Source organism: Mus musculus, chromosome 1 (assembly GCF_000001635.26).
Source record: "Mus musculus strain C57BL/6J chromosome 1, GRCm38.p6 C57BL/6J".
NCBI classification, from domain to species: Eukaryota; Metazoa; Chordata; class Mammalia; order Rodentia; family Muridae; genus Mus; species Mus musculus.
Genome location: NC_000067.6, coordinates 38,938,725 through 38,952,822, shown reverse-complemented (window position 1 = coordinate 38,952,822; position 14,098 = coordinate 38,938,725). Strand labels below are relative to the sequence as shown.

General features: G+C 43.9%; 1 protein-coding gene across 2 annotated transcripts; it reads right to left on the bottom strand.

The window, feature by feature from the left end:
* Positions 1-2,546: 2,546 nt before the first annotated feature.
* Positions 2,547-13,674, bottom strand: Nms (neuromedin S). Of its 2 annotated transcripts, NM_001011684.2 has the most exons (10): positions 13,462-13,674; positions 11,257-11,312; positions 10,906-10,956; positions 8,862-8,885; positions 8,714-8,767; positions 6,684-6,767; positions 5,833-5,868; positions 5,222-5,263; positions 4,148-4,194; positions 2,547-2,940 (listed from the first exon to the last, which is right to left on the bottom strand). In NM_001011684.2, exons 1-9 carry the CDS (start codon positions 13,535-13,537, stop codon positions 4,156-4,158), a joined length of 462 nt encoding a protein of 153 aa, NP_001011684.3. In that variant the 5' UTR covers positions 13,538-13,674; the 3' UTR covers positions 2,547-2,940; positions 4,148-4,155. The 2 variants fall into 2 exon arrangements, with proteins under 2 accessions (NP_001011684.3, NP_001298717.1); NM_001311788.1 differs by lacking the exon at positions 8,862-8,885.
* Between the last annotated feature and the right edge of the window lie 424 nt (positions 13,675-14,098).

Below are 14,098 nucleotides of genomic sequence, written 5' to 3'. Positions count from 1 at the left end.
AGCACCTGAAAAAATGTTCAACATCCTTAATCATCAGGGAAATGCAAATCAAAACAACCCTGAGATTGCATCTCACACCAGTCAGAATGGCTAAGATCAAAAATTCAGGTGACAGCAGATGCTGGCGAGGAGGTGGAGAAAGAGGAACACTCCTCCATTGTTGGTGGGATTGCAAGCTTGTACAACCACTCTGGAAATCAGTCTGTCGGTTCCTCAGAAAATTGGACATAGTACTACTGGAGGATCCCGCAATACCTCTCCTGGGCATATATCCAGAAGATGTCCCAACCGGTAAGAAGAACACATGCTCCACTATGTTCATAGCAGCCTTATTTATAATTGCCAGAAGCTGGAAAGAACCCAGATGCCCCTCAACAGAGGAATGGATACAGAAAAATGTGGTACATTTACACAATGGAGTACTACTCAGCTATTAAAAAGAATGAATTTATGAAATTCCTAAATATTAAAGTGAAGGCTGTTCATAAATTCAAGAGAAATGTATGTTATGGTCACTCACTCTAGGTGAAAATGAAAGTAACCTAGAGACACATGCAGCGATGAATAAATCTGCAGCTCTTTCCCCAATCTTAGTTTTAGTTCTGTATAATAAAAACAGGACTTTTTATTACAAAACTGAGGTTGGAATAGCATACAAATGTTTCCCAGAAAGTTAGCAATCAGTTCCTTGGGTTTAGGGACGATGGTGGCAGCCCTCTAGGAATTCCCATATAGGTTAAGTCAGGATGCTTTTGTAGACAGACAGATGAGGTCCAAAAATTGCAAAGGCTACATGTGGGAAGCCGTTACAGAGTGGCAGTTACAGAGTGGCAGTTGCAGAGTGGCAGTTGGCTACTGCTGGCCACCACACATACATAGGCAGTAAAGGTTCTTTTGCCAAGATGAGAGAGAAGTTAACCAATCAGATGTAGGCATGCAAATGAGGTGATTAGCATATCCCAAGCACAACCAATCCAGGTGTGAGTCACGCCTCTCCTAGGCCTATATAAGCAGCACCAGTTCTGGGATTGGGGTCTTTTTGCCTCTACAATCAAGCTCTCCCAATAAACATGTGCAGAAGGATCCTGTTGCAGCGTCGTTCTTCCTGGCCAGTCGAGCACGCGCAAGAGCTGCAGGGTCAGCAGTATGACTTCATGTTTGCTCTTTTATGAAACCATACTGTCTCACACATGTCTGAAAGATCCTGACTTTGTTACTGAAATACAGCTGCCCATGGCCTCACCGGAGACTAATGGTCGGGAGATATAAAAAAAATTGTGCTTACTGTAAAACTTTTATGTTTGAGATTGTATAGTTCCCCCTTTTCTGTTCTAAATCTGTACTCCTCTGTGTCACAAGAACTTTGTAACTCAACTTCCTTGCATGATTTAAATATAAAAGACTGGGGCCGAGTCAAGTCTAGGTGAGCCTCTGACTCCCAAGTTCAAGGGCTCACACAGCAAAAAAGAACAGCCTGTCAGTATTGTACCTCAATTGTGTGTTTTCTTATTTGCCTACCAGGTATCTCTAGTCCTCGATGACCCCTGACTCATGTTGAAGCTGGATCCCAGCACAAGTCCACTCTACTCCACATTACCAGAGAAGGGTTGACAAGAGAGCTTTCGGCTCAGATGGCACAACATGACTTTGTCCCTGCACTAGCCAACACCAGGCAGAGGTTGGTTTGCTCATCTCTTCCAATCATGCCATCTCATGAACTGAGAGCTACTAGGTGCTTCAGTATGTAGGCCTCAGACTCAGGACAAAGGCCTAGGAAAACCCTAAGATGTTTCAAAGGAAGACTTTAACACTTGAAGAGGAGCAGGAGAGACTAAAAGATGGTGGTGATGCTGCAGCAGCTCTTCATGCTGCGGACACTCTCCTGCACCACCCTCTCCTGTGCTTGGTCTACAGAGTGTCCGCAGAGAAGGAACCTGAGAAGTAAAGGACCTAGGTCCCATGGTTCCCCAGCAATGTGGACTTGTTCCTCCTTAACTCCTCGATGTTAACAACAGGGAGGTGGCTGTGTGTGGGCCAGCTGCCTTGTGTGTATACTATGGAGCAAGTTCCTTGTGTGTACTACGGAACAAAGAGTCTTTCAGGCAAAATTAGAGCCAACACATGAATAACAACATGAATCCACGCCCTTGTGTGCACCATCTCTTAAGTCCTCACAAAATGAATCTCAAGAAGGTGCTAGTTTTACAAACCCTGTTTCACCAAGTGGGAAACAGAAGCAAGTGCTCTAGGTTAGCTCTGGAGTGTCCCTTATCCAAAGAGTTCTGTTCAAAGCTTGGTTACAAGTCTACCGTACTACAATAGTGGAACCTTAAAAAGTGAAGATAGGGGGCAGACTTAGATCATTGGAATCCTGCCCTCTAAGGTGTTATTGGGACCCCATCTCCTCCCTCTTGTTGATTCCCATCTGCCATGAGTTGGTAAATAATCCTTTCCCTTGCATGCTTTCACCATGGTGTGCTTTGAGGCCCCAGAACCAAAGCCACATGCCAAGAAGACCACAAGGAAAGAAGTCATGACCCCAAACAAATCTTCTATGTTTTTAATTAATACATAACAGGTATTTACTACAGACATGGAAACTGACTTATAATATATCACAGCCACTCAACTAGAAAGCAAACAGAGTTAGCATCTGATATCAGGGTTTTAGCTTATCCCCTATCTATGTGTTCAGCCATCAACAAGTTAGTTCGATTGTTCCATGCCCAAATCAGTAAATTCTTAGAAATATATTCATGGGATGTACCTATTCCCACAGTCTTCCAGCATCAATAAAGATGACACATCAGTGCCACTTTATTTTTTTGTACAACTAAGCATTTTGGAGAGCATGGGACAACAGAAATATGGCTAAATATAAACATGAAGTAACTCTTGGCATTTCCTCCAAAGGCGCACACCGTCTGGTGACATGGGACTCTGCAAACAAAAGATGTGATCAGTGTAAGGACAGTCTTCCCCAGGATCAAGATGAGGACCAAATGCTAGCTTCTGTGGACATACTCTACAGTCATGCATTGATGTGACATGCCACAAATTCCTACACTGTTTTCCCTGAAGTTAGTGTCTAATTAGGTTATTGCATTTGTCTAAGTCTTTTGGCCTCTAAGAACCCTTACTCCTGCCTTTGCTGGATAATTCCATTTGCTGGGATGATGGCAGCTTCCTCAGGCTCCTTGGACTGTGAGGGCTCTGATACTGGCAGTAGACAATACTTGTACCTTCCTGGAACTAGATCCCCTGGAGACACAGTGAGCTAGAGTCACTTCTATGCATGGACTTCCTTGTCTAAAGGCCACCTCGAGGGTACCACCTCAACATGCCAGGGTACTGTTTTCTTCACGGTAGGAGTCAAATGACGGGGGTAGGGGTGTATGGAAGGCTAACTTGGACCACGTGAGGCTCTATCTTCACGTCTATCACAACTCTATCTAGAAACAATATACTTCTGAAAACCAGTGTTGAAACACTCTGCTATTAAGGTCACAGTGCACCATGTCTGGGTAGCTCTCTGACCTCCGCACAAAATGGAGGACTCCATTTCTCGGCAGGGTTTCCCCATCTTCACTGACCTTATCTGGAGAGTGTCTCCAAGTACAAGTGCCTGACCTTAACTAGAGGACAACCCTGCACATAGCTTCCCGCAAGTGCTGCCGGCTTCAGCAGTCCCACTCTGTTCTTCCCACCATATGATAATTAGGTGTTAGGACCAATCAGCCCTTCCCACCATATGATAATTAGTGTCCTGTTAGGACCAATCTGCCTTTCCCACCTATAATCCTAAGAACCCTTATATACCTTTCCCCTGGTATATAAATTCATGACCCCACGGAACACTAAAATGAACTGTCTGAAGCTCACTCCTGGAAGTTCTTTTGTCACACTCATGGCAAAACCCTGCTTGCTGTTTCTGCTTCCTTTGCCCTCGTGGGCTGGTGTGAGAGCAACGGCTTGTAACACTTCTGGAGCTGCCTGCTTCTGCCTGGTTGGGTTGCGGAGTACCATAGAGTGCTATAGAGGAGCAGCGTCCTTTCCTTAAACAACAGCATCCACAACTTTTGCCTCAGTACCTCCAAGTCAAACATAGATTATTCGCATAGAATAATAAAGATGCAAAGGAGCAAACCTTGCTGTCTACTGGAAGTTGTTGTCGGTGTATCTTCCATTCCTAGGCTGAAAAACAAAATATGAGTCTTAAAAAAAAATGAGACCCCCTGCTTGGGCGTTCTCTCCACTGAACACAAAGACCTTGCTTTTCTGAGCTTTCACTCCCATGCTTGGAGATTTACACGGTAAGTTCTCCTACATCCTCTGAGACAATAACCTAGGTTCTCACTGCTCCCTGGGACCTAACACCCATTCCCTACCTCACCTTCCTCTTTAGACTCAGCTCATGGTGAGAGGATCTAGCCTCCAGGCGTCTCAGGTGGAGACACAGCAGCAACTGACTGCTTCTCAGAGTTCTTTCCAGAAAACAACACATTAACCAATCAGGAAAAGGAAAAAGGCAAATGCTGGGGAGAGGCAGTAAGGATTCCCATGGTCAAAGAAGTTAGGGAAACAAAGGAGATAGGTGATATTTTTCCATGACATTTCCCAGAGCCCACGATGAGCCAAGTGTGCCGTGGATCGTCAGGAAGGCTGAGAGTTATGTCTTCTAATCTTGTCTTATTTATTTATTTATTTATTTATTTATTTATTTTTGCAAGATCAATTCCTGTGGACACCAGGGATCCACAGCATACAGCATGGGGTGTGGTCATGGATTTAGTTAGATTCTCTCACATTTTGGATGTGAACACTGAAAAAGCTAAGACATGTGTGCAGTTGATGAATAGAACAAAACGGAAAGCATCATGTCCTTGGTAAGGACCTCTCTGTACTTGGGAAGAAAGATAGCACCTGAACTCCCTGTGCAGTGTAGTTTGAGGTCATGCATCCTGAAACTCAATGCCTGGGATTGTGGACTCTGGTTTACCTAGTATCTGTCCATCAACAGAAGTCCCTCCCCTTTGTCCTCCAAGCTCCTTAGGATAAGGATATGCTCAGCCTATGTCGTGCCTCTCTGTTTCCCATGCAAATTTGTAAGAAATGCTGACTGAGCCACATTCTCAGTGGAGGAGAGCAAGGCCGATCTGCTCCTTGAAGTTGGGAAAACAGTGGATACAATTAGAAACAGAAACAAGGAAATCTATTATACCCTGAAAAGGAAAAATGGCCTCCCCAGGCTGGTAGTAGGATCCTGCAACACAAAAACAGAAACTGTTACACAGTTACATTCTAAGTCAAACGTTCTCCAAAACGACGGTCCCAGAGCAGTAGTAGAAAGATATCCAGAGAACTTGTTATTAATGAAAATTCTCAGAACCTGCTCAGACTTATTAAATCTCAGGGTGGAACCCAACTGTCCCAATTTTAACTGTATTCTAATGCATGCTCAAGTCTGAGAGTCACTGGTATATGCGGTTGGCACTGGCAGAAGTATTTTTCCTCTCTCTAAGCTTGTACAATGGCATGTAAGGCCCTGAATCAGAGGGCAAGTCCCTCATAACAGATGGCTCAAGTGATTAAGTCAACCAGGAGAGGAGAAATAAAATATTAACCATGCAAGGCATTAGCCATTTTTCAATGATCTCTTTGTATCTCAGGATAAGCCCAAGAAATACCCAACTTCAATGCTTAGAGAAGATATTCAGGGTCCTCTGGGGAGATCTGTTCTACCCAAAGGCTGAGAGCTGCAGATTCCACACACTTGCCTGCCCTTCTTTCTAGAGCATTCTAGAAATCAACATTCTTGCAAGGCTCACATACCTTCTTAGGGAAGTCCACAGTAGCCATCCTGGAATCCTGGAAAGGAACTAAGTATAAATTAATTCATCAGGAACCACACCCATAGCCTCGAAACAGTTCTATGTGATGGTGTCCCTTCCTGGAGCATTCTAAGGGCATCCGAAGGCAGCTGCATAGAAGCAGTGGGAAGGAGAGCTGATATTGGAGCCAGTTACAGGTTCTGAAAGGGAAGCTTGTTCACTCAACCGGATCCAGATATGTTTAGTTTACTTACAACTTCAAAGAACCCCAAATTTGCTGGCTTAAACAAATTCTCAATGTCAAACCATTTTAGCATCTTCAACCTGTTTCCTGAAGTCTTATGACTTCTAGGTCTAAAGCTAGGAAGGTTCTAGACAAAATAGGACATGATAGTAACTGTGCCTGGGCTCAAGAAAGGCAAAGGATATTGTTTTCTTTATTATTTTTTTCGACCTTGGTTAATAATCGCTTAAATAGTACTTTGGAAAGATCAGCTACTGAACTTAAGGGGAAACAGTCAGATAAGGCCACAGGACCTACCACCAAGGCTGATTTCATGATGGGACCAAGGGACACAATTGAAAAGTAACCGCAAAACAAAACATAGCATAAGATGAGCCAAGCAAAGGGAGGAAGGGGATGGCACTGGGCCACAGGGTCACTCCTTGGTCCTTCCGGTTACAACAGTGTGGGGTTTCACACTGGACTGGCAAAGTTAAACGACCAGTGTTTCTGCCCACAGCTCTCCATAACAACCTGGAGACTGGGATTCTAGGAGAGAACCGAAATGAGGCACATAGGGTGATAGCACACAATTGCCACCGCGTTACGGCGAGGGAAGAAGCACATACGAGGCGCAGCAATCGCGGCAGTCTTTTCATCCTTCTGCTGGCGAGCTTGGCAGCCAGGCGCATCAATGGATGGACCGGAGCAAACTGCAACAGAGAGGCACAGTGAGTCTCAGGAAGGCGCTGTCTGTAAGCTGTTGGCAGCAGCGGAATATTTGAGAGCCCGGGGCTACGCAAGTGCGTTTTGACTCATCTCTCTTACAAATGGGTTTAATTTTCAGACTAAAATTAATTCCGGAGCCCAAGCTCGAAATGTTTATGTTTTCAATAAAAAGCTTCCTGGCCTCAATACAGGTTTTTTGTTTGTTTGGGTGGTTTTTTTTTTGTTTGTTTGTTTTTTGTTTTTTGTTTTTCGAGACAGGGTTTCTCAGTATAGCCTTGGCTAAATGCAGGTTTCAATTCTAACACAGCACTCAGAAATCTCCCCTTAGGATAAGTTGGTTGCTTACTGGCATCAAACCCTAAGCACTATATCCTATCTCTGAAACAGCCCTTGCCCTGGATCCCTCATATGTGCTGTTCCGTTCTGGGGAGGAAGTGCCAGAGTGGTGAGTGTCACACCTGCTCAGGTGCATCCTACACTCTTGGTTGCACCTGCCTGCACATTCTCAGGCAAGAACATCTGTCCCTGGGGTGCACTGGTTTAAAGTGGAACAAGAATGGCCTCTCCCCTTCCTTGACTCTTTTATGTTTTGTGGTAGTTGGCCCCTCCTTATCTAATTCCATCCCTAGACCTAGACCACGGATGACTCTGCCTCTTGGGAGAAACATATTTTTCTGAGTATTTGACAGCTTTAAGAATCCTTCTGAAGACTTGAGCATCCCTAAGTGGCTTTCTCGTGGTGGACTTCCCATGGGATATTGTGATAGTGTATCTGATCCCCGCCCCCAATCTAGATTTTAAGATGCTCCTGGTGTTTCTCAAATGTCACCCTACATAAATCCACCCTCCCAAAGCTGCTCCTGAGGGTAGTTCAGAGTTTTAAGAGAGTTAGTTGGGAATGGTGGTGCCCACCTGTGATTTTAACAGCAGAAGGAGGAGGGCCAGCCTGAACTACATAGTGAGATCTTGTGTCAAAAAAAAAGGGGGGGGTGGGGGTGTAGCGCCATGATAGAGTGCTCATTCCACATGCAGTGGGATTTGAGCCCAAGTGCTGAAGACACAGGTTAGAGATCACTGCTGTTGTTCCCATCGTGGGTGGGAAGGCCATGGGTGGGGTGAGGAGTGGCTTCCTGTGGGGTACAGACCACACAGCACTGAAAAGGTGGGAAGCGGCAAGGAGCAGTGGACATGGGGCATAGCATTTACCACTAGGCTCTTGTGCTTCTGGCTAAGTACCTGATAAGGAGTACATATTGTTAGCATTCCTTCTAAGCTCCCCCCTGCAGTTACCTGGCAACAGCCAGGGATGCCTAACTCACTAAAAAAGGACTGCTTGCCCCCTCCTCACTCTCTTGCTCTCTTGCCTTCTTCCCTCTCTACTCCTTCTCTTCCCATTCATTCCCCCGCCTCTCTCCATGTTCATGACCAGCTACTACTTCTCTAATCTCTGTCTGTCTTATCTGTCTGTTTGTCTGTCTCTGCCTTTCTCTGTCTCTGCTCCTTCAAATCCCCTTCCCATGCACTAAATACACTCTATTCTACACATACCCATCCTATGGCTGGTACCTCAGGGGGAAGGGATGCCTCAGCATGGGCCTGCAGAGGCACCCTTTGCCCCCCACACTGTACTTCACTCTACCAAACATATTCCTGGTTCTTCCTTCTCTTTTTTTATAAAACACAATACACAATTCTTACATAACTTCCTTTTTCTGCAGTTTCTTCTCTAACTTTTTAGATCTGTCTGTCACCTGCTACTGTCATCTGAGATGAGAAAGAGACCATTCTCTTGCTGCCCTGAGCAGGGAGAAGGAACACATGCATCTAGGGGTTCCCTGCCTCTACAAGGCTGTGAGTGTACACAAACTCCGAAGGCATGAAATGTGCACAGAAGAGCATGGGTTTTACAGGAAGTTCATGAAGTACGGACCTCAGCGCTAACTGGATGTGTCGGTTTCCGAGTTCTGGAGTAGTGAAATAAAAACTAGATAGAAAAAGAAAAGGGTACGTATTAGCACCAAGTGTCACTTGCCCCAGACATGACCCAGAGAATGTGTTAGGCACTGTGAGGTCCTCACCCTTTTGTATACATCCTGGTTTTCCTGGAAGAGAATTGAAAGGAAGGTTATGTGGAGTTTCACTGGAGCAGCTTTCTGATGACGTTTTCGGTGTAAGTCATGCTACAAGCCTGACTGGATTTACCCAAATATTATAAAACAGCTGAGAGTGTGGTTGCCACAGGCTTTCAAGACTATGTTGTCTTTTATAACTTATCTCTTTTTACCTTTTCAATCTCCTTTTCCCTGGGATTGAAAAGGTAAAAAGAGATAAGTTATAAAAGACAACATAGTCAGTCCCCAATACTTTTTTCTTTTTGTAGAAAAATCGGTGTCAAGCTTTCCTCATGTAGCCTTTCACCTGCTTTCCCCAACTGTAATGCACACATCATGAGGCAGGCTGTCTTGTGTGGATCATTACTCCATCCCCAGGACCTGTCACTGCTCTGACCTCAAGCATCTCTTCTGAGTTAATGAAGAAATGGCTCTCTATCCACAGAACCTATTAGCCTTTTCCTGTCTAAAGTCCTTCTGATGTCAGAAGGTAACCAAGCAAGCAGAGCCCTGGTGTCTGCTGGTGACATCAGTGGTAGAATGCAACCACTCCCGATTTACGTGATCATGGACGTCTCCTGCAGACACCACCCTGGTCTGTGGGGGACGGAGAGGGAGCACGTGAGGAGTTCCAGAGACTCATCCCAAACACAGGAGAGTTGGGGGCAACAAGGAAGTCAAGAAGAGCCATTGCCTTTCTATTCATAATTTGAAAATAGTGGCATTTTCATTAATTGAGCAACTACTTGCTCTGTAACCAGAAATAATGGGTGTGGTAGGTATTGGGGAAATGAAAACCATAAAAGGAAATTCATTTTAATTAGGTCCTTGTGCCTAGAAGCCCCATAATCCGTTTGAATGCTGCAGCTGGCAGTGGGACAGTTGCACTTCCACTGTCCCTGCTTATGTGGGGACACCACAGTGCTTACATGAAGAACGTGGAAGCCACTGTGGTGCAAGGTAGGGAGGTAGTGCAAATGGGTGGAGAACTCCAAGTCTTGCTTTGAGACTTGGTCCAGAGACCAAGGCAATAAGAAACGTCTACAGTCATCATTCCCAAACATATGCATAGTGGCAAATTGAAAACAAGATGCAAGCCTGATATTTTCATGAAGATATCGAGAGAGAGGGAGAGAGAGAGGGGAGAGAGAGAGAGAGAGAGAGAGAGAGAGAGAGAGAGAGAGAGAGAGAGAGAGAGAGACCCTTAAATTTTGAATAGGAAGTAGCTGCAACAAGAGGCACCTGGTGGCTGTCATTTACCATGCTGTGGGCGCCATTGAAAGCATATCACAGGTGTTGAAGCACTTGGTCAGGATAACTGGAGCTGTTGCTTCAATTACACACATGGAACAGACAAGCCAACTAAGGCACAGAGAGATCAAGACACTGCCAGGGTTGGACAGCCTAGTCTGAGAGCATGGGATGTAGCTACAGGCTCTGAGGGAGGCAAAAGAAAAGGCTGTCTAAAGATCTGAAGGGTCCGGTGTGTTTGAGAGACCCTGAGGGGTGCGGCTGGAGTGTGTGATGCTGAGGATTGGGGAAGTGAGTAGAGAGAAAATGTTGCTCAAGGCTTCACTGAGAATTGTGAACTATGCAGGACCACTCTCCTCAGTTTTCAATGCATCAACATCAACTTTGTATCTACTGAGTCGCTGGTAACTGTGATTCCTACAGTTACTGTTAGGTGTGGTGCTTTACAGGACCCACGGTGTTGGAGAACTGTTATGCCATAATGCACCAATCTATGATATTTAAGTCATGGACATATAATTAATTTTATTACATAGATAATATGATTTTAAGAATACACATGAAGTACCAATATTTTGTGGTAGTTTGTATCAAAAGGAAAAACTTGATTTTTTTTTCCTGAAACTGTATTTTTATACACACACATATACAAATACAGAACATCCTCTAGTAGACAGCTAAAGCATCATTTACTAAAAAGTTATGATGTAAACATATATACTAATGTAACCACAAGAGCTAGCATATGTATGATTTTTACCTTAGGTTGGTTAGAATGTATTTCCCTCTGCTTCAGAAAGTATGCCAGTCGCTAAAAGACAAAATGAGGAAACTAAATCAAACACAAGAATAAATTCTTTAGTTAATAGAATTCTCTTACAGCATAATTAAAACTCTAAAATTGTTCCATTTATGAACCTTGAATCATCTCCTCATGCAATATTTCAATTTGGCTCTCAGGGTGTCGCAAATGAGGCCGTGCAGCAATCACACTGAATTCCTGCTGCAGCTAAATACCTGGTATTAAAATAGTTTTAAGTGAACATTAACTACATGATATTTTCAAAGCTGGGAATAAGTGCAAATCTCACAGTGCTGCATAATAGCATACCTCAGGATCCACAATATCCAAGCCGTCGGGAGAATCAGCTAAAGGTGGGGAAGCTCCTGTAACAAGAGACAGTCAAAACATCAGTTCCAGAAGAGGCCATAGCATTTGCTTCAGCACCCATGCCATAAAAAATACGCAGGTCTTAATAGACTCCATCACACAGCTGAGCAAAAGAAGTCATTGAGAAGGTAGCACTTACGAATGTAACAGAAGGTACTGCTAAGAGGAAAAGGCAAGCTACCTCTTCCTAGTGTACTCAAATCCAAGATGTGTAACAACAGTATTCTAAAACTGCATGTGCTCAACTAAATGGGAGTTTCTAGTCCATCTGTTAGCAAATCAAGAAAGAAAGGGGAAACACTTAAGAGCAAGCAAGTTTCTACTTTGGTGGAATCTGTGAGGATCAAATATCAGAAAGCAATACCAATAAAGAATGTGTATCTAATCAGGGCTTTTAAGACATGCAGGTGCCTGCCTCTGTTCCATCAGCACCTCCAGGAGCAGAGTTCTGGAGAGAATTGCTACTAGCATGTAGTTGGAGCCTTCCAGCTCCCTTCTGATAAATGAACCTGTCTTTTCATTTGCACATGATATAACACTCAGGGGTTTATGTAATTGAATCCATGAGGTAGGTCAGCACCAACAAAATAAGATTAATAAATACATACAATGTCCTGAACTTTTATATCTTAAAATATGGAACAGGGGCCATATGGCTCAAGAGAAATTTATTCTAACAACAACATAATACATACATATATACACACATACATGCATGCACACACATATACACAGACACATACATACAGGCATGCACAGATACATGCATACACATACACACACACACACAGTGGCAGCTATTTGCTCTCTGCAATCTGAGTCAAGAGAAAGCCAAACCAATATTCTGGCATATTTTAACAATAATGTTCAAGCCTTGAAGAATAACACCTGACTTGAAAGGATACAAAGTAATGTAGAATTAAAGGTGCATATAGTTTTCTCTAGAAGGACAGAAATTAGAATGTATATGTTAAATCTCTTCAATTATTTTGAGAACTGTCACAAGCAAGGAATCTTCATTGAATCCTGCATAGCTCTGCAGATCTTAACAAGAATGCCTGTTTTGAAATCAGATGTTAGGATGTTGCAGCTTAGTATAAATATATTTTTTATGATTGTGATCATTTGATAACAGGAGGTACTGCAAACCAACCCCACGAGGTCTTACTGAGAAGTCTGTGTTAATACAAAGATGAAGACCAAATCAAATAGAAAAATAGGGGAGGATGGATAGAAATATGCAGACAATTAGATTAAAAACCAAAATTTCAAAAGCAAACCATGAGCAAGATTTTATAAGAATCCAGAGGGGCAGCAGCTGATTGTCTGGGGCTGTCAGTGAGCTGAAGGTTAGACAAAGTAACTGAACATTGTCTAGAAGATGAGCTGGGAACCATAGAGGATACCTGATGCTCTGGAGATGTTAAGATAATACCATGTCTCACAGTGGCCAAGTGCTGCAATTACTCTTTAAGAGAAAACAAACACTGTGTTTTCCCAAGGTTCCCTATGCCTCTAAATCAAAATTCTAATGGAAAAGTCTTAATAGTCCCTGTTTCCAATCATGGCTCTCCATCAATAGCCTAGTTTCCTGCACTCTGTGGCAAACTCCCTGGAGATGCTGATCTGATCAAGGACTTCAGACCCTTCTCCCCACTTCTGACTCCCTATAAACTGCCCAAAAACCAGAGATGCAGCACCCGGTCAGCACCGTGGACAGCGTCCGAGGGACGCTCACCTTCCAATTTCCCTGATAGAATTCTTTCTGTCTGCACAGTTGCTCTCCTCTCTCTTCAGCTGCCCATCACCTTTCAGTTTGGGGGACTTTAAACCCAGTTTCCCTCCCTGTGTTATCTCTGAAACAGACCACTAAGAAGGGTCTTCCCCCAACTCACATAGAGACCATACCCTCTTCAGTTTCAGCAACCACAAAATCAGGACACTCCTGGGGCAAGAATTGTTTGATCTGAGTATCTCTGGATAAGGGGCTGTGGCTTCTCACCGTGTCCATCACTCCGGTTAGACACAAGTGCCGCTCCTCTAAACAGGAGGACAGATGTGAAGGTAGGTAAAGGAAGGAAGCTTGAGAACTACCCTGACGGGTAAAGATCTGCGCCAGTCTTCCACAGAACTCAGTCCCCTTACCTGAGGAGGGAATCTGTAGCATACAGAAGCAGTAGATGAACAGGATTGGAGAATAGTGGGGGAGCGGGTGTTTCATCTTCAAGCTCTGGATTCTCTTTGCAGACCACAGATACGTTCTGTTCAGAGAGGTGATGAGCATTTCCCGAGGGTCCAGAGGCAGAGATGACCCTCTGCCCTGCATCTATCCAGCCCAGGGCAGTAGGAGCCTTTATTGGCAGAATCCTAGAGCCCATTGGCTGAGCACCAATCAGCGTTGCGCAGGAGGACCCTGGCTTTCTCATAAATGTCATGCTGAGCCCTTATTTGTAGAATAATATCCGCCGAGTGTAAGCATTGTAGAGTCATCTTTTTCGAGCCAGCAATACAAATAAGAAGTGGAGAGTCATAATTGTTATTCTATAATGGTTTGAGAAAAACTTCTGACTCAGGGAAGGCCTGTTCTCCTTTCTTTCTAAACCATAAGGCTGGACATAAATCCATAAACTCTTGCATGTGTTCCTAAAAAGCTGTTTATTTTCTCATAGTGACGAATGGCATCTTGTGGTCTTTGGTGCATCTAAGAAGGAATCCTGGATATAACATGACAGATTATATAAAGTTCAATAAGAATTATCCCATGTCTAACTCACTGGAAGTT